The following is a 20,437-nucleotide window of genomic DNA, read 5'->3' as shown; positions in this document are numbered from 1 at the left end:
GAATTGGACTCCACTGATAGTCCACAATTCCCCTCCCCAGAAGCTTCCTTGGAGTGACACTATGCTGGTTCAGAGAAACTGTCCAAGTGACCGCTGTTTTTTAACTGCATCCCTAGTAAACACAGAGCAATCTTGTGCTGGTTTAACTACAACTTTATTCAGAAGCAACTCGATTTTCTCCTTCTCCCTCCCTTTCCTTTCTGACTCCACCCCCCACACTCTCTACAGGATCCCCATTGGGACAAACCTCCAAACAACAAAACACAAAAGATTATTAGATAGAATTCAACAGCAGCTCACCAAGTGAACTGGACCCTGATCACATTGTTTAAGCCATGGTTTATATTGGGGGTGGGGATGTATCTCTGTGGTAGATCATCTGCTTTTCATGCAGAGGTTCCCAGGTTCAGTCCTTGGCATCTCCAGGCAAGGCAGGGAAAGACTCCTGAAATCCTGGAAAGCCACTACCATCAGGGTAGGTGTCCTTTTTCTTATTTTTTTAAAAAAAGATTTTATGTGGTGCCTGTTTGTCTTGTCTTTTTCAGCTTGTGCTCTGCCTTTGCAGAAACAGCACTGGAAACACAGTATCTTCCTGGTGGTTGGCCCTGTCCAGCTGCCACTTCCCACCTAGGAATCCTGTTAGACTCAGGCTACATCAGGTCACAGCATCATTCCAGGGTCATTCCAGGAACACAAATGGCAGCCAGATGGGGTCCACTGCTTGTTATTTATTTAAAATATGTATATATCCTGCAACTCCAGTGCAAGACTGCTTGGCGCAATTCACACTTTATTTCTTTCCTGCCCCTCCAGCACAATACTGCTTGGGGTGGCTGGAAGAGGCCTAGCACTTTCAGCACTGCTTCCCTTGCTGCCAGCCCGCAAAGGTGCAGCATATACTATAAAGAATAGAAAAATAACACCTGCTGTTGTCATCATCAAAGAGCACTACGCCACCTCCCTTTACAATAATTTACAAAAGATTATCACCACCCTTGCTAAGTTCTCCATCCTTGAAACCTCAAATGTCATTGAAATTGCTTCCAGGAAACTTTTCATATCAGCTCTAAGCATATCTGAGCTGTGGGCTTGATGCTTGTAAAAGTGAGGCATTGGTGTTTCAGCTAGAATGGTGCATTAGCATATGAAGCTACCTTAGACTGAATCAAACCTTTGCTCCATCTAGTTCAGTACTGGCCACTCCAGCTGGCAGTGCCTCTCCAAGGTCTCTGGCAGAGGTCTGTCCCAGTCCTGCTATCTGAGTTCCTCATTTGTTTTATACTGGAGATGACAAGGATTTGATGATGCATACAAAGTAGGTACTCTTCCAGTGAGCTACGGCTATGACAGAACTGGGTGCCCAGTCACCTCTTCAGGCTTTTCAGCCTGTCACCTCTTCAGGCTTTTCAGCCACCTGAAAGCAAAAGAGCCTGTAGAAGAACTCTGCACATAGAGAGTACTTGATTGCTGGTTTACTGTGGGAATCACCACTGGGAATGTGTCTCCAACAATTAGCTTAATACCTGCTCAGAGACCATTTGGATGGGTGTTCGAGAGGAGTCGTCAAACATGTTGTGTGAATGGTTTGAGATGTAGAAGAACTTCTCCTGTCGTGCTAGTCAGAAAAAGTTGGCTAGTGGATCCCTATCACATGCAATGCATGACAAGAGAATATGGGATATCCAATCACAAAGAAAGAACAGAAGCAGAATAATTACGCTGGCAATATAGCTAGATGTCATTTGGGGAATAAAATATACATGTGAAGGCAACCTTAGACTCAAACTACATGTGACAGGGAGAGCCCCACTTGTTCCAACATTTAGAACGCAAGGGAAGCCAGTTCTGAAAGCAAAGGAGAGAAGCTGAACCCCGTTCTTCCTACAGCTTCCCTCCCCCAACCCCTCCTGCCGGGCATTCCCCCAACCACTACGATTTGATTCACTTCTAATATCAAAAGCCTGAATTTTTGCAGGTGGGGGGAAGACTCCTGGAAATGGACTGCAGTGAAGTCAGGCATGGGAAAGAAAAGATCCTGCTGCCCACACCTGAGTTTCATACGTGTTTGGGGGCAAACCTGAGTTTAAACAAATGGGTTTGCTGCCATCACATAGAGTTTTAGCCTTAATTTTGCAGTTTCAGTACTGTTTCATGTACAGTTCTCTTATCAAAAATATCTCACTCCTGATGCCTAAAATCTCACTTCTACCCTACCCCAAACCTACATAAACATACTGAAGTTGCTGAGTCTCAGAATCAGCACCCCTCATCTGTTGTTCCCTGAAACCACTAAACCAACCCTGCCAATGTACTGACAGCTATTGTGCTGCTGCTCATCTACGTTAGGTCCAAGAAGAATCTGGAAAGTGAAAGAAAGATATGGAATCTGTACCTTGCCAATTACTTCATAGTATCTTTCTCTCCTCACTCCCACACCCCCGTTCCCTCTTCCCACTTCAGGATCATTTTCAGAGGTTCATCCCACCTGTTGGGGGACACTATGGAGTTGATGCTCATGGTTACTCATATAGTGGTGGGAGGATGGTCAGTGGTGTAACTGTAGGGCCATATGGATCCAGTAAGCTACAATATGCCCCCACCCCTCCTCCAAAACCTGGAAGCAAAGGTGGACCTGGAGGAACTGGAGCTGGGGGAACTGGAGGTGGCCACACAGAGGGATCTGCCGGCACAGAAGGAGGAGTGAACGGCGGAGGAGGAAGTGATACCACTGGTGGAAAAGGCAAGTATCTATGTGTATACCAGTAAAAGAGTTGATAAGGAAAGGTGTCCAGAACTGCCCAGTCATCTTCAGAGGTTGACAAAATAGTTCAAGGGATCAAGACACATCTGAGCAAGATCTTGCAAATGAGAGGATTAGGATTGCTTCCTGAATCCTTTTTCCTGAATCCTTTCCTTTGCAAAATCTTCCCTAAAATCTAAATTCTTGTATCAAATCTTCAAAGATTGTTATTTATGCTGTCTAGGGTACACAAAGAGCAGATATATAAATATTGCACCATAACCAACTTATTCTGCATTCAAACAACAATTTTTAAAACTTCATAAGAACCTGTGGTGCCTTGAGCTAGGCCCAATGTGGGACCATTAGAAAATGGAAACATGTGACCGTATGATTACTATTGGAAAGTAGTATGGAATAACACCATTCCAAAGAGTGAAAAGCCATAGTTCCACTTCAGTTACCCAAATTTTGCACCAGGGAGCTATTACTTGAGGCAGAAAACAATACAGAGTACAGCAACAGTTTTGAATGCCCTGGCAAAGGCCCCCTTTGTTTCCTGAACCTATAACAGAAAAGACTCCACACTGTGCACAAAGAGGCACCTTTTAAAGTGGTGATTCTTTTATATTTCACCAGGGGAGATCAATTGGCCCTATGAAATCCCAGCATAGCATTACTCCAGGTGTTATTGCTGATGTCTACCTTATGTTTCTTTTTAGATTGTGAGTCCTTTTGGGACAGGGAACCATATATATATATATATATATATATATATATATATATATATATATATATATATATACACCGCTTTGAGAACTTTTGTTGAAAACAGTATATAAATATATGTAGTAATAATAGTGATAGCTAGAAACTTGCTACTTGGAAAAAGTGACAGTTAAAATTCTCAAGAAGCAAGTTTCTAATAAATTATGTTGTACAGCTAAGTTCTTTTAAAATTGTGAGCCCTTTTGTGTAAAACTGTTAGATTATGAGCCCTTTGGAGACAAGGGACCATTTTATTTATGTATTATTTATTTTTCTTTGTAAACGCTTTGTGAATTTTGGTTGAAGAGCGGTACATAAATACCCATTGTAGTAGTAGTAGTTTGGTTTGTTTCAGCCAGTAGTAAAAACAAACACACTCAAAATAATATTACAGCCCACAAAAAAAACCTATAAATTAAGCTATTACATTCATTGTACAGTCATTTACATTATGCTTGATTAGAACTGGCTCAAAGCCTTGCTAATGCTGTTTTTAAAAGTTGCAACTGTGCACAGTCACAACCGTTATTAAAACTGATATCTCATTTTTGGAGGGCAGCATTTGCTGAAGACTCTGATGCCCAAAGCAGCAATAATTGCAGGGCAGAGGAGCACTTGTCTGATTGCTTTGGCTTGGGTGGGTCCCTTATGAGGCAATTGCCTCAGGCAGTGCTTTGGGGGCCTTGCTGAGGGCAGCAGAAAGGACCCCTTCCCCTGCCACCTACAGAAAGAATTTTTACTCATTGGGGGGGGGGTATGGACTTGCCACTTGCTGCTCCCAGCCCCACCTACAGCACTGCTCAGTGGGGGTGTAGACATTTCTCTTGCAACTCACCCCTGCCTTGCTTGCCGTCACTGCCTCCCGAGCATGTTCTTCCTGATCATGGCTCCAGTAGCAGCAGCTGGTTTCTCCATTTTCACTACCCTGCTAAGTCAGCTGCCGCACCCACAGATGGCTCAAGCTGGGGTGCCACTTAAAACCAAGCACACACTCCCATGTCCATTGCACGCTGATGCTACCTGTCACCGATAACACATCTGGCCTTTCTTCTTCCTGGCAGTGTTCAGTGTTGGGGGTTTGTGAATATTTAGCAAAGCACCAAGGAAGCTACCACTCTAGTTAGAGAGTGCAGAGTTAGTTGTTGCAGCTATTTAAGTAACACACATGGAGATCACTGTAGAGTCTAAACTAAATAGGTGTATTAGTGAAATACATTTGGGATAGGAAAGACCTATCATATCTATCAGCTACATAGTGAATAGTAGGGGGGGAGAGAGAGAGAGAGAGAGAGATGCTTCCACTTTCTCTCTAGGAGGAAAGGAAAAGGACTGACTCACTACAGGAAGTACATGAGCAGTCAAGGCAGGGGTCATAGAGCAGAGGAAAGCAGGGACAGGTAAGGAGACCTCTAACTACCTACCTCTACCCCCAATGCCCCTAGTGGTCATTAGGATAGTTGCTGCAAAAGGTCAATGCACTGGAACTCCATCTCCAACATTCAGTGCTGTTCTCCTGCCAGTATTAAGCATCACCTGCTGCTCAGTTTCTCTTGTTGAGGGTTGTTAATTTTTACTCCCAGTAGATAAAACAGCAGATCACTATGGAATGAGCACACACTCCAGTTACAGAGTAGGTAGCAGAGGATGGTTTAGTTGTTGCAGCGATTTAGAGAAAAGACATGGAGATTCTTGTAGAACTAAATACTGAAGCTCTTCTCACGATCAGTGAGAAGAGCTTTGGGGCTAACTGCAGGGAAAGTGGGCTTAGCCTGCTCTCCCCACAGATGAGCAACCGCTCATAGCTGGGGCAGTGGGGATCGGAGGCCGCGCGGCCCCTGAACATTCCAGGGTGCCCACTCGAGCACGTGGGGCATTTTGGAGAGACCCCCAAGCCCGGGAGACTGCTTGCAGCCTCCCGGTTGGGGGTCTACTCATATGTTGCTGCGTGCCGCAGCAACACACGAGCAAAAAGATTAGGTTAACGGAGCGCTTGCTCCGTTAAGTTCTTCTTAGGGGAGGGGTAGTTAGGCGGGCTAGCTGCCTTGGGAGCACCAGGCTCGCCTGCGAGCCCAGTGGTTCCCATGATCCCTGGAAAGCGGGCTAAGCTCCCTTAGCCCGCTTTCCGGTGATTGTGAGAATAGCTTCACTACGTATTTATTGGTTAAATACACTTGGATAGGAAAGACCTAAATCTAATCTAAAGGACTACATAATGAATAGGTAAGGAGGGAATGATGTGTTTCCATCTTCTCTCTAGGAGGAAAGAAAGGATTGTGACTCAGCACAGGAAGTGCGGAAGAGTCAGATCAGGGGTCATAGAGTAGAGACAGGTAGATCAGTTAGGGAGACCCTTACTCACTATCTCTACTTCCAATGCCCCTAGTGGCCATTAGGATAGTTGGTGCAAAAGGTCGATGCACTAGAACTCCATCTCCAACATCTCTGTCCTTCAGCAACCTTGTGTGCTTTGTCTCCTTGATTCTGGGAGCAGACAAAGCACAGAAGTTAGTTGCTGGAGGGGATAGAGAGTGCACACGAGAGGGATGCCCACTGCCTCCAGCCTGCATGTTGCTGCTTGCTGTAGAAGGCAGCAGACATCCAACATGGGAAGCAGCAATCTCTCTGGCTGGCTCTCTTTTTCATTTTTCCGCCTGTTTCTTTTCTTTTTCTTTTTCAGAGCATGCATGCAAAAGAGTGAGCCAGCTGGCCAGCACAGTCAGAGAGACTGCTGGTGCTAGATGTCTGCTGCTTGCTATGGCAAGCAGTGACATACCAGCTAGAGGCAGGCAGCGGGCACCCTTCACAGCACCTGGCAGCACCTCTTCCCTTTGTGCTCTCTCTCTCTCGCTCTCTCTCTCTGTCTCCCTCCCACTGACTCTTCCCTTTCCTCCAGCAAACCTTTCTGCTTTGTGTTTGGACAAGTTTGGTACTGGAAGAAAGAAACAAGAGAGGATGGGGAGTAAGTGAGCTGGTGCTGCTCACTTAGCAGTGCAATGGTAACAGAGAGGCCAGCCACCACTGCTGAAGGCATGCTCCATGCTGCCTCATGCAAGCTGTGAAAACAGGCAGTTATGGCACAGGGGAGGGGAAAAGGGCAGTTTCTGGGCCTATGAGGTGAGGTGGTCCCAGCAAGGGGCTGGGGTGACTCCTACTGAGGGGTGAGGTCAGTGAGGGGGTCAGAGTGTCTTCTTGTCATTCACCTAGAGTAGTGCAGGGTAATGAGCTTACGCTGCCTTGGCTTCCGTTTCCTTTTTCTCTTGCCCTTATTAGCCACAGTCCTATTCCTTTTCGTACATTCCCTTTCTTGTTCTATCCCAGACTTGACTAAGCTATTCTGAATTATGAAAACAGGCACTCTGAATACATGGGATATGTATTAGATTAACTTATACAGAATGGTACAACTTGTATAATTTATTCTGAGCTCAGGGTTTGAGTTTACTTGATATAGAAGTAGGATTTTGTTTGAAGCAACCTGCTATGTCTAAATTATTCATCGCATTCGTCCCCCAAAGGCCTTCTTTTTAATGTGTTTCTCTCATTTGGCCTACATTTTCTTCTCTTTCTTTGTATTATAGGTGACAACAAAGGTGGGAGTGGGAAACATGTCTCCATTTTTAAGACCTACATCTCACCATGGGAAAGAGCTCTGGGCCTTACCCCACAAGAGAAAAGTGAATTCACAATTGACCTCTTGTCTTATGGCAGCAAAGCAGAACTCTGCCGTTATAAATCTTTTAACAGGTAAGGAAAAATGCTTGATAGTTTAGTAGAAGATGACAGAGGCCCAGGTCACACAACTGTTTAAATCTAGGTTTAATGTGGACTGTTAACATTAGTGTGGTTGTCTATTCCTATAATTAATATGTTAACTTGTTTTAAGCAATGGCAAAAGGACATAACTAAATTTGTTTGGCAAAGGAAAAGACCAAGAAATAAATTTAAAAATTTAACAGATGCTAAAGAAAGAGGTGGTCTTACCCTGCCGGATTTAAGGTTGTATTTTGATGCTGTTTGTTTGACGTGGTTAAAGGAATGGATAACATTAAGAAATCCCAGAATAGTTGATCTGGAAGGATTTGATAGAAGGTTTGGATGGCATTCTTATTTGTGGTATGATAAAACTATAATGCATAAAGATTTTCTTAATCACTATGTAAGAAGGAGTCTTATGCGAGTGTGGGTAAAATATAAAAAATGGCTGGAACCTAAAACTCCATTATGGGTATCCCCGATTGAAGCTTTAGCGCGTAAAGAGATAACTATGCAGTCTGAATGGGGTACCTATAGAGATTTGTTATGTTTTCAAGATAAGGGCTCTAAATTAAAAAAAAAATCTAACTGAAGTTCAAAATTTGATTAGCAACTGGTTTCAGTACCATCAGCTAAACGAAATTTATAAGAAGAATCTTAAAGCTGGATTTGAAGATCAGATGTCAAGATTTGAAAAGGAGTTGTGTGAAAATGATGACAAATTAGTTGTATAAGTTGTATAAGTTGTTGCTTTTGGAGGAGACAAGAGACGAAGTGGTTAAAACGACTATGATAAAATAGGCTCAAGATGTGGGTCATAATATAGAGATGGCAGCTTGGGAAAAATTATGGAAAACTGATTTAAAGTTCAGTGCATGTTATATTTTCAAAGAAAATTGTTATAAGATGATGTACAGGTGGTATCTGACACCAAAAAAATTAGCATTAATGTATAAAAATGTTTCAAACAAATGTTGGAAACATGGACAATGTGAAGGAACTTTCTTTCATATGTGGTGGTCATGTGGGAAAACAAAGGCCTTTTGGGATATGATATATAATGAGCTGAAGAAAATTTTTAAAATGACATTTCCTAAAAGGCCAGAATCCTTCTTGTTGAGAATAACTCAAGGAGAGTTCTCTAGAAGAAATTTAACTTTTTTAATGTATGCAACCACGGCGTCTAGAATAGTATATGCACAGAAATGGAAAGATAATAAAATGCCTTCAAAAGAAGATTGGTTGATAAAAATTTTGGAATATGCGGAGATGGCAAAACTTACAACACTTATAAAGGATGAAAACTCAGAATGTTTTAAAAAAGATTGGGAACCTTTCTTACTTTACTTAAAGAACTATTTTTCTAGCATGGACCTTTCAGCAGGGTTTGAAATTTAGTATCACAGCAGGTTGGGGTAGGGTAAAATCAAATTGTAAGGTGTATATATATTTTGTAATATTATAGCAATGGCTTATATGTATAGTTAACAAGAACTGCACAGACTGGTAAGCAGGAAGTCAACATTTACTTAATTAAGTGTAACTTGATTGTTAATATATTGTAAAAATCAATAAAATTTTAAAATGGCAAAAAAAAAACCATTAGTGTGGTTGTGTGATCCCACCCCAAGATGGAAATCTTAGACGCGGGTCATAAACCACCTTGACATGGGTTCACACAATCACACTAATGTTGGTAACCCACATTATTTATTATTATTTATTTATTCGATTTCTATACTGCCCTTCCAAAAATGGCTCAGGGCGGTTTACACAGAGAAATAATAAACAAACAAACCTAGATAAATAAATTAAAACTAGATTTGAATGATTGTGTGCATCAGACCAGTAGATGTAAAACCAGACAATTGTGAGTTGTGTACTGATTGATCCTGGAGCTTATGGTTACTGAGCTGGAAAGAGGAAATAAAACCCTTTTACTAGGAAGGCATCTCTTTGCTTAAATGGAGGGAGATGAGCTGCTTGGGCATAAAGGAAGCTGTGGATACGAGAGCCACAGCCAAAATGTGGACCTGTCAGCCTGTCATTGCTGCTGACACTGGAAATTCCTGTTCCCTGCTAGGCTTGAAGGAGATTCTTATTCCAGGCAGCGTGTGGTTCACTAGGCTGGGACTGACTCCTAAACTGCATTGATCTAATCCTGCATTCCCTGTCAAAGTAGTTGGTGCTTTGGTTTCTTTCTTCCAGATGTGTTGTTTTATGCACTGAGAAACTGTCCTCTGAAGAACAGTTACATTCAGAAATCTAATATGTGGGGCCCAGCTTGCCCACCCATAAATGCCCCTTTGCCTCTTCTGTGCCTCCCCCTCAATTTTTTGTCTGGTGCCGCCACTGCTCCTAAGAGCGGGCTCTGTCTCTCTTAAAGCCCCCCGCCCCCCAGCCCTGAAAAAAGCACAGTACCTGGCTCTCATATTGAAGGTTCTTTGCCAGCATGACCCCCACTTGAAAAATAGTGAAAATCACTGAATTAGAGGCAGAAGCCACAATGAGAAAGCTTCGAATTAAGGTTACAGTGGCTCTGGAAAGCCTCAGTAGTTCTTTGTTAGTCAGCCTTGGAAATGTTAATGCTGCAATTGCATTTTAAATGACATAAGTAAACCTGCCGATCAGACCTGAAAAAAGACAGGAAGACAACATGGAAAATACTGGAATGTACTGGAAATGACATTGTCTGGATTCTTTTTAAAAAGGGGATTAACAAATGATGGCAACTCAAGCTAACTGTGGAAGCAATCCTGGATGTGATTTATCATGGCATTTAAATTGCTTGTGGGGCAGATAAATATGCATTAATCCTGGAGCCCTGGTTTGAGACTTCCTACCTGGGTGCTTTCCAGATTAGCTCCTCAAAAGCAGCAAAATGCTTCCATTCAGGCAAATCACATTTGAAACATAAACAGCAGGGGGAGCAGTCTCGCGGAAACTAACAACCCAAAAAAACCAGCAACCTTTATATGCCGGATACACGACATCATAGCACTATATCGCAGCGATTAAATTCAAAACAAAGCATCCGAAATGTGAACGCCACCCTGCTGTCAGCGTAGGGACTGTGGTGTCACAACACAGGAAGTGTGGAAGCACACTTCTGAGATCTACTGTGACCCCGCTGCAGAGTGTAATCTGGAAAGCGCCCTGGAGATAATCTATCTATGTGGTTGCTAAGAGTCGACACTGACTTGATGGCACTTAATCAATCGCATGTGGAAAGCAATTCCACACAAGCAGATTATAAAGTTGCCAGATTCCACAGTGAGATATAAGAGGGTTACCTATCTTCTGACATCCACTTTTAACTGGGGTGGGCTGCTGTATTCTGTTCTAGGTTACAGCCATTTATTTCTGATTATCGGTTCTGTTTATCTATTTTTCTTCTCTGAGACAATGTTTGCAAATCAGTAAGTTTATTGTTGAAGACTTCACCTGTGCATTCATTTTATTTTTGCTTCTCTACTTTTGCGAGGGGTTGCATTTTGATTCTTTGAAGATACCTCACTTTTCTTTTCTTTTTTTCTTTCTAAAATGAAAAGCAGTGTTGTGAGGGGGGGAATGCTTAAGCCTTTCTCACACACTCCAGTTCAAACCCAGCATGAGAGGCTGGTCAAGCCAGGCACTGGCTGAAGGCCCAAACACATCAGAGGGCCATGGCCAAACCTTGAGGCCCACCTGCCCAGTTCCCCTACCTGTGCAGTGCTGGTAAAGCACAACTCTCTCAGCTGTTGCCTTCTCCTGCCCTCCCCATCCACAATGGGCTTTCAGAGACCCCTGTGATGGTGCAGGGCCTTGAGAGGAAGCCACAGGGAGGGTGAAAGGAAATGACAACTGAGCAAATTCATTCAACATAGCTAAGTGAGTGTCTGTATCCTTGTGCCCCTTCAAGTGCCACACTGAAGAGAAAGCAGCTGCATTTTATTCATGCTGAAGTGAATGTCTGCTGCTGCTGCCCACCTCCACCTGGTAAGCCTCCATACTGGGCCCTGGCAAGCTTACTAAGCAGTGGCAGACAGCAGCAGCAGCAATGCATCCTCCTTTCAGCACAGCTGGAATTACAGTGCCATTTTAGATTTTATCGCTACCACAAGAAACATGGTGCATTGCCTTTCTTCCAGTGACACCTAAATCTAGGACACTACCACTCCAGCTGCACTGAAGGGAGTGTACACTTCTGCTGTTGCCCACTGCCACCCTGTAAGTCCCACACTGGCCCTGGCAAGCTGAGCATCAGAAGGCAGCAGTGGCAGCTTCTCCTTCAACACCACTGCTGAAAATTGGAGTGGTTGCACCATTTTAGAATTCTCAGCTGTCCTGCCCTCTGCTGTATGTCAGGGGATGAGGCATCTGAGAGTGCTAAAATGGCACACATGCAAGTGGCCGTGCTAAAGGAGTCGCTGCCACCAAGCACCATCAAGGAATCCTATTCGGGGAGGAATGGGCTGGGCCACGCTAGGTATCAGCAGAGGGCTTTGTCCTGGAGTCCTCAAAAACTTTGTTCTGGCACTGTCTAGGGGCATAGTGGGCGGGACACACACGCAGAGATGGAGCACCAGTACTTCTCAGCTTCTCTGGCAGTTGGGGTGGGCATGGCCATGGGGGCTGTCATGGAAAGCGCCTACATTTCTGAATTTGTAGTTACATAACTGGTCCTGCCTCCTTTGCTCCCCCACCCTCTCCCCACACAGGGTTCAAACATATGTTTGTCCTAGATATAAAGGGAACAAAACTAGGAAAAAACATTTTTAGTACATGATTGGTAAAATACTGGGTTGGTTGATTTTGTCAGAGGATCATGTATACCTGAGGGCTTTGCTCACCCATTGAACTGTTCTATGTGCTGAGATTATCATTTCCAAAAGCCTAATTCTACTGTTCCCCCATCCTAGGTCTGCAGTACCTTATGGAGGATATGAGAAAGCCGCCAAGCTGATGACCTTCCAAATGCCTGAATTTGATGCTGGCCCTTTACCTGAACCTGTCATTGTTTATAATCAAGAAGTCACCAACAGACCCTCTTTCAACAGGACCCCAGTACCCTGGCTGGGGTCAGGAGAACCTGCTGAATACAACATTGAGGTGAATGTGCCAGTGGCTGGTGAAACAGAAGAATTATAAAACCACACCTCCCCCTCCTTTGTCTCAACCCTGCTCACTTCCAAGTCTGTTACAAGGAGCTAAAAAATGTACTTCCAGTCCCAGAGAGTTGTCTTCATCTTTGGCCCTAGAACAGCCAAATTCCCAGTAGGTTCTAACACATCTTTGCTGTGGTGTTTAGCCATATCAGAGGTAGAAGAGGGAAAGTACTAGTGAGCAAGAAAGAAGAAGGGAAGGAAGGGAAGGAAGAAAGTGAGAGAGAGAAATGGCTTATGTATTTGCCCATGAAGACAAAAAAGAAAAAGAAAAGAAAAAGACAGCCTTAGGTGTTTAAAGATAATCAGTGCTGCCTGCCTGCCTGCTCTGTACTGAGTTTGTCCCTATTCTGTCATTTGGCAAAAATGAATAAAGCATCTAGAAAGAAAGAGGACCAGTCTCTCTAGTTTTTGTTTCCGTTTCACAACTTGGAGAAATTGATGTTTAGGCTACATTGGCAACATTCCTAAAAGGGCACAAAGAAAGAACTGCCATTCAATCATGGCTATGATCCACAGCTGGCAAAGTTTGTATCCATGGCTCTGACACATACAGCTGATGTACATACAGACTGGAACCTGCAGCCAGCTGGGCACAAACCCAGTAGGCCAGCTATGAAGTTGTGCATATCTTGCAGAACTGATGCCATTTTATCCGCTTAGCAGAGAAAGCTGCAGTTTATGTGATTCCTACAAATCTTTCCTTCAAAGGCTTGCTGTTGGGACTGAGCTCAGTCTTATGTTCCTTCAGCATTCTTTCAGTACAAATCAGTGTGTCTCAGATTTCAAAGCTTGTATGGTACCCTGCCCCCCACTCCACGGGATCCTGTTCAGTTAAAACAGTGTTAAGCCACTTGCCTGGGACCCCACTCCCTGCATATGGTATGGCAGCCATTTTGAGATGAAAGAAGGGGGTCCCCCAGAGATGGATGTCCCCCACATAGATAAGCTGGCTGCAGTTGCCAGCCTTTGAAAATGAATTGCCTTTCCCATTAATGCAAACAGCTCTTGCTGGTTGCTGAAGGCAAACACAATGAAGACTACCTGGCAATGGTGCAAGCCTGCCACCAAAACTGCTTCACTGCCCTTCTTGCCTCTTCCAAGAGAAAGTAAAAGTAGCCCATTTTTAATTTGTTTCTTAACACTAGGAAATCCGCATTTCACACAACTTTCCTGAAACGAGTAATTTCTCACCCTTCCCTGGATTGTTGCCTAATAACTGAAGGTGGCATGCAATCGTGAATAAGCTAGAGAAATTTATACTAAAAATTCTGTGCTGGAAAAACATTCAGACATTCAGTAGCTGACAGTGGTCAAGTATACCAAGAGGTACATTCAAAGACAAGCAATATGTCTGCTCATATTATTCCAGAGTGGCATTCCAGAGTGATGAGCCCATATTCCATATTATTCCAGATTATTCCATATTATTCCAGAGTGATGAGCCCTATTTGTTCAGTAACCCTACTGGTTACTGCCCATAGCAGTATGTTTGGCAGATCTGCATGCATATTATTGCCATGTTCCCTGCCAGGGCATGAATGCACAAGCACTGCAGCATGAAATCCTAATGAGGTACACTGTCTGCTTTCCCCTAAGGCTGAAGACAGTGTCTGGTAGTATGTGTTACTCAGTGGTCCCAGCAGCACCGTACAAAGAAAGGGAGAGACGAAGCAGTCTGGGCTGGAGAATGGGGGGGACTAAAGCCAGTGTTGTCATTAAACTAAGCTTCTTTAGGAGCAACAGTGTACAAATTAGAAATCATTGTCTAAAATGAGAAGTAATTTTGGGCGGGGTATAAATTTAATAAATAGATAAGTAGATAAATACATGAACAATAAAATAATTTCTAGACTACTTTCCCTTCCCTCCCTCCACTATATTGCAATAACATTTTCGGGTTTGGTCCTGGCAACTGGCCAGCTCCAATTCTGAGTGCCTTAGAGTTCTAAAAAAACCAGCATGGGATGTTTTCAGGACTTGAGTTCCGGGGGTGGGGGGAAGAGTCTCCCTTTTCCTCCCCGCTGACTGCCTGACATCCCCAAGTCCAAAACAGCACAAGAAGACTCCTGTTTCAGTTTGACCAAAACAAACGGGAGTGCTCCTGTTAGGGGCCAGGGGTATATTTTGTTGTTGTTTCTTATTTGTGAATCAATACTTGTTGGCTTTGCATTTCAACAGAATTGTCTTGAACTGCCACTGTTGCAGTGTTAACACATAATTAATGACATATTCATAAATGGTGTAGTGGTTGGAGTATGACTAGATCCAGGGAGATCCAGGTTTACATACTCACTCATCTATGAAGCTCATTGAATGGGCCAGTAAAAGGTGAGCAGGAAGAACCATGGACATTACCCTTAGGGGAGCTCCGTGGAGGAGAGGCAGAAGGGAAAAGTTACGTTTGATGTTACACATCTCCTGCAAAGAAGATATCCCCCCCCCACCAAAAATTGACAATAACATCCACTGAGCATCTACATTAGCTGCAGATACCATTTCCCACCATTATACACCTATTAACAAAGCATAACATATCCCTTCCATGGATTATTTCCATTCAGCAGCCCTTGATTACTATCTGGCAATCAGATAAATCTACCCAACATTAGCCAATTAGGAACATTTATCTAAAGCTATAAGTCAGCCACTAGTAACAGTATTTCACCAACCACCGGAACTTTGCTAGTTACTAGTGAGAGCAGTACTTAAAGCACCCATCAATAATCCAATATCTCATTGCTGCGGTTCCCAATTCTGCATCATTTGTACTTACCTTGAAGAGATAGTCACCTTCAGGAGCATAATGTCTGGCAGAACCTACTATATACCCCCCAATCAGCTGCAGATCCTACAATGTAATTTACATCATTGAATGGAAACACTCAAGATGTCATACTCAGTACATGGGTAAAACTACCACTGCCCTATGTACTTGCTTCAGTAAGCACAAATCTGAAACTTTAATACAAAAATTGGAACCACCAGCTGCCATGCATTTTAATTCAGATAATCACATCCTTTCTAATCTGTCCATCATTGCCACAAAAATAGCATCTGATTTATTTATTTTTAAAGGTTGAAACAAGAAAATTTCTGGATATACAGACTAGATACATTAATACCACATGGTCTAACCTGGAGGATAACAGCTGATATCTCCTAGCAACAGTTTATACATTCCATCCTTTGTTCTACAGTTATCAGTTAAGCTCTCATTCTTATCAGAGCAACTGAGGAAGGCAGAAAGCAAAATGATTTGCTTTTTATAATGTACTAGCCAACCCCGCACAGAGCATCTGTGCGGCACTTTGGGGCCGGCTGTCTCCCCCTCCCTCTCCCTCCTGCCCTGGTCTCTCCCCCTTCCCTCCAGCCCCATGCTCTCCATCCCTCCCCCCCGTTCCTCCCACACACACAGAGCCTCACCTGCCGGCGGGTGACCAAGAAGGGCCCTGCCACCCACTCGCCTCCGCCGTTTTTTTCTCCCTCCCATCCGCCTGCCACTGTCACCTCTTTTCTCTCCCCCCTCTGCCCGCCTGCCTGCCTGCCTGCCCGCCCGCCGCCACTTTTCACTCCCCCCACCGCCCACTGCTGTCCCTGTCCCCGCCGCTGCTTTTCTTTCCCCCACTCCTCCGCCCACTGCCACCACTTTCTTCCCCCTCTCCTCCTCCCTCCTCCCTCGGCCGGGCCTCTCGCTGGAACTCTCACAGCATGTCATGAGAGTTCCGCCGTCAAACCCTGGACACGCATGCCACTAAGAGAATTAATTATATAGATACATTTGTTATCTTAATCACTGTAATTTGTGTGTGTGATTAAACAGCATCTTTCTAGGATCTGGAACCTATTTGGTTCTCTGAATACCTGTCTGATGCCTTAATGTTCATCTACACATACACACACACCATGATTTAGGGTTCGCAATCTGAAACCAAAGGAACAAGACCTCTAAAGACACAGCAGGGTTTGTGGGGAGAGATATAGCTGTGATTGAGATAAAAAGGCTGTTCTCACAAGCAGCCTAACCCAGGCTAGGGCAGCTCAGCCTGTGTCAGGCTGCTCATGTGCAGCACTAGGATCTGTGTGACCCGCCTGACCCAGCTTTTTGCCCCAGCCTTATATTGAGGTTAAGGACACAAGTGCACCCTTAACCCTGGTTCTGAGGTCATGTGCCCACTCAGGCTGCTTGTAGCCTGAGCAGACAGAGAGACGGGAGCCTAGAGCACCCGTTGCATAGGTGCATTGTGGGATATGTAGAGGTGAGGACACATCATCCCGGCCTCCAGAGATCCACGCTGCGTGCAGATCATGTGGGAGCATGGACTGTGCTATCCACAACCATTCTGTGATTGGGGGAGAGGTAAGTTTAGTGCAGCTTCATCCCCACCCACCTGCCTGTCCTGCCTCCAGTCATGTGCCTACTGTTAATGTATTTTCCCACAGAAAATCCTACTGAGAGTTATTCACACATGGCTTCATGCTACAGGGTCAATGTTGAGCAAAGCCACTTTGAATTACACTCGCGGCATTGAGGGAAGCAGACCCTCCCCTCTGCTCTTGGGTTTTGTTTTGATGCAAGTTCACATTGTGTTTTCCTTCTAGCCAATGTGGGGGTGGGCACAGAGAGAGAGAGAAATACCTCGAGATAAGCTAGGATTTGCAAGACTTGAGTGTGGAGTGGGTCCAAGGATCTCAAAGGGACTTTGGGGTAAGTTTGGCTGGTGTGTGAATGCACACGCTCTCTCCCGAAGGAGATTTGGGGTAGAAGCCCTGTCTGTAAAGCCTCCTGGTAAACAAATCTGACTTCTATAGGTTTAAGATGTTCAGTGTGATCAGGAAGCATTTGACTCTCCCACCCCTACAGCCCTTCATAATTCTATAAAAGCTACAAAGATGTATCTGAGACGCTCAAGAGCAGAGGGTAAAGGTGAGATGCATTGTATTCCTGGTTGTTTTTCTTCATTGGCAGGTATACTGCTTCTGTACAAGAGATCTTATTAAAGAGACTAATATCCATTAACAAAACTCTTCTCTGTGAATCTATCTAACCCATTTTTGTAAAGCCATCAATGCGAGACACCCTCCTCACACCTTGCTGTAGTGAATTCCTTAATTTATTTATACTAAGCAAAGAAAAAATATTTAAAATATATTTATATTACATTAACATATTAAATATTAAATATATTTAAATATTAAATATATTTAAATATTTAAATATATTAAAATATATATCAGTACACAAAACTGATGAACGTATGTTTTACAATGATCTTATTTGAGCTATTATGAGCCTCCAGACCTCAGTTTTTGTATTGTTCACACGGGGTTAGGAGAGTGCTCGCTCTCCTAACCCTGTTGTCAAGGGAGCTACTGACAAATCTGCTCCACTGAAATTACATAAGGTCAAGGAGACATATCAGAACTTCTATTTTATTTTGTAAGAACTTCTATATTTTATTTTATTTTATAGTGCATAACAAAAAAAATCATGCAGCAGCTTTGCCCCCACAAAGAAAAAAAGGTGTGTGTGTCAGGGTGGGGTCAAAAGGTGAGCACACACAGAGTGAGGTGCCTTGAGTGCCCGACTCCTGGAGGATTCCGCCAATGCACCACTCTTACTGTGTGGTCCATTGCGACATATGATGCACCTTGTTGCCTGATGGCCAGCTCTTGCTCGTGCAGGCGCTGGAGCAAGAGAAAGGTGAGTTTTCACCAGGTCAGAAAATTCTGAGGGATCAGGTGTTCAGGTAAGCCTAGCTCAAGCTGCCTCTCCTTTCACTCCAGTGAAAGTAAGCTGCTGTCTTGTGGCACTTCTCCACAAAAGCAGCCATGGCAGCAGGGGGGTGTCTCACCTGGTTGCAGCCCCGGAAGTGCCAAGCACATCCTGCACAACCAGGTTCAGAGTGTGTGCCACACAGTGGATGGACCGAACACCCTCCCTGGTTTGGTTCAGTTTAGGGGATTCATGAGATTAAATTTTAAAAAAACTTTTAAAAATTAGATTTTACTTACTGCCACCCAGTCCAGGGGCTTAGATTCAGCCATGGGGTGGGGGTGGGGGGTGTCTCCAGAAGTTCCCCCTCCCCCATGTCAGCCTCCATTTATGTACAAATCACCTGGGCCGGTTCGGGCGGTCTTCAGCCTGTTTCGGGCCTGTCTTCTGTTGCCCATGCCAAATGGGCCTTTACGTGGCTGAGTCATGGTTATTTTTGTAAAGTCACGAACCCCATCCCCCCCAAAATGGCCATGGGGTCTGGTAGCAAACTGAATGGGGGGGGAGGGTTCGGTTTGATATCTGATTCTTGAACTGAACAGGTTGAACCTATTCGACATCGAACCTGTTTGCACAAGCCTAATAGATATGTGAGAAAGGAAGATTAAGAAACAAGCAGTGGTAGGAGGGAAAGCATGCTTGATGCATATCTTTAATACATACACCCCCATGGAGTACTGACTCTTATCCCTTATTGGTTTTGAAATAACTAGTTGCCTTCTGTGCTGCTCACACAATATGATTCCCTTCCAAAGTTATCAGTCCTCATTTGGGCCCAGAGTACTTACTGTCAGGATCCAGCCATACTTGCTCTTGGACCATGACATGGTCTTCTCCTTTTCAGCACTGAGGATCCTATGGTTACTACCAAGCTGGAGCTTGGCCCTTTTGCAGACATTCTTTCTGAGCAGTGTGGGGTCTTGGGTGACCCAGCAGTCAAATCTAGACCCCTGCTCCAGCTCTGGACTCTCCTCCATCATGCCTAGGGCTCCAGGAACAGTTATGACAACAAATTAGAATAGCACTCCAGAAATAGCAGTGAAGGGGTCGCCTGGTTGCCCAGGGGTTCCTTTCCAGTGGGCCTACTTGGAAGGAGGAAACAAGCTCTGGTGCATGCCCTAGATGGGGACTGAGCTAGAATTAGGAAGGGTTGGGTTGCCGCCACTATATTCATGCTTCAGCCTCAGCCTCGTTTTCACCTATGCAATAGCTCGGAACTGGGAGTTCATTGCAGACCCAGCTCCAGGTTTTTGCTCCAGCCCTCTGCTTCTGCTTTCCGTCTTGGCCCTTGCTTCAGCCTCCGAGCCCCATCTCCTGCTTTGCGCTCTGATTTCCAGCCTGCAGCTTCCTCTGGCCTCTCCTGCCTCCAACTCTGGCTCCAGCCCTAACCTGCAATCCAGTCTCATCCTGAGCCTCCTGTGACCTACTTTGCCTCTTGAAGGCAAAGGACCACCTTACTCGGCACCCGTCCGCTCTACCATTGCTATCCTGTGAGGAGGCCCTCTTCCAGGTCCCACCATATTCTGAGGTGAAATTGGTTGGAATGCAGCATGTGAGTGAGTCACTGTTTCTAGTTGAAAGTTGGTATAGGGATTTTAAATAGCTTCCACCTCCCTTTCCCCATATCCATTCAGAATTTTTTTGCAACTCTTATATTACAATTCCAGAGAAATGTATACAACAAACTGTACAAAGAGATGACAAATTACAATTAACGTACTACATTACAATTAAATGCCTGAATCTGGAATCCAAGTTCACTTTTCTGGGAATAAACCCCACTGAGCACAGTGGGACATACTTATGGGCATAACGTCCATTGGATGAGGGGGTGCAAATGTCCCTGGGCCCGGAGAGTCAAGGAGCCCACAAGGGCCCCACCATCCTGCTCCTGTGCATCCCTGCTCTGCCATTTCCTATTTCCCCTTGATGTTGTTGGTAGTGGTGGTGGCGGGGGCCCCTTCCCCCTCCGTGGCCGGCACACAGGCCTCCCCATTGAGTAGGGAGAGTGTTGCATGCTGTGCCATCTGGACACTGCCTCAGTAAGTGTCCCTCACCAAGCACCCTGCCACTCACCTCGCCTCCCCCGGCTGGCTCTCCTTCCCCAGGACACCAGCAGCCTGCTGTGTGTGTAAACGCAGCTCCTGCTCTCTGGAGCATCTCTGGCTGCCTGGGAGAGAGACAGCGATGCTTGCTTTGCTTTCCCAGCCAGGCTGAGCTGTCCTGGAATAGCCAAGCCAGGCTTTTCTTCCCTGC

At 44.7% G+C, this 20,437-nt stretch overlaps 1 protein-coding gene across 2 annotated transcripts in view; it reads left to right on the top strand.

Moving 5' to 3' along the window:
• Positions 1-12,798, top strand: part of MYOZ1 (myozenin 1) — an 86,667-nt gene extending 73,869 nt beyond the window's left edge. For both annotated transcript variants that reach the window (XM_053313102.1, XM_053313103.1), the window contains 3 exons: positions 2,461-2,740; positions 7,087-7,252; positions 12,163-12,798. In XM_053313102.1, coding sequence (XP_053169077.1) covers positions 2,461-2,740; positions 7,087-7,252; positions 12,163-12,391 — 675 coding nt within the window. In that variant the 3' untranslated portion in view covers positions 12,392-12,798. The remainder of the gene's footprint in view (positions 1-2,460; positions 2,741-7,086; positions 7,253-12,162) is intronic.
• Positions 12,799-20,437: the final 7,639 nt, after the last annotated feature.

This window comes from Hemicordylus capensis, chromosome 3 (assembly GCF_027244095.1).
Source record: "Hemicordylus capensis ecotype Gifberg chromosome 3, rHemCap1.1.pri, whole genome shotgun sequence".
NCBI classification, from domain to species: Eukaryota; Metazoa; Chordata; class Lepidosauria; order Squamata; family Cordylidae; genus Hemicordylus; species Hemicordylus capensis.
This window is presented reverse-complemented; position numbering and strand designations above follow the sequence as displayed.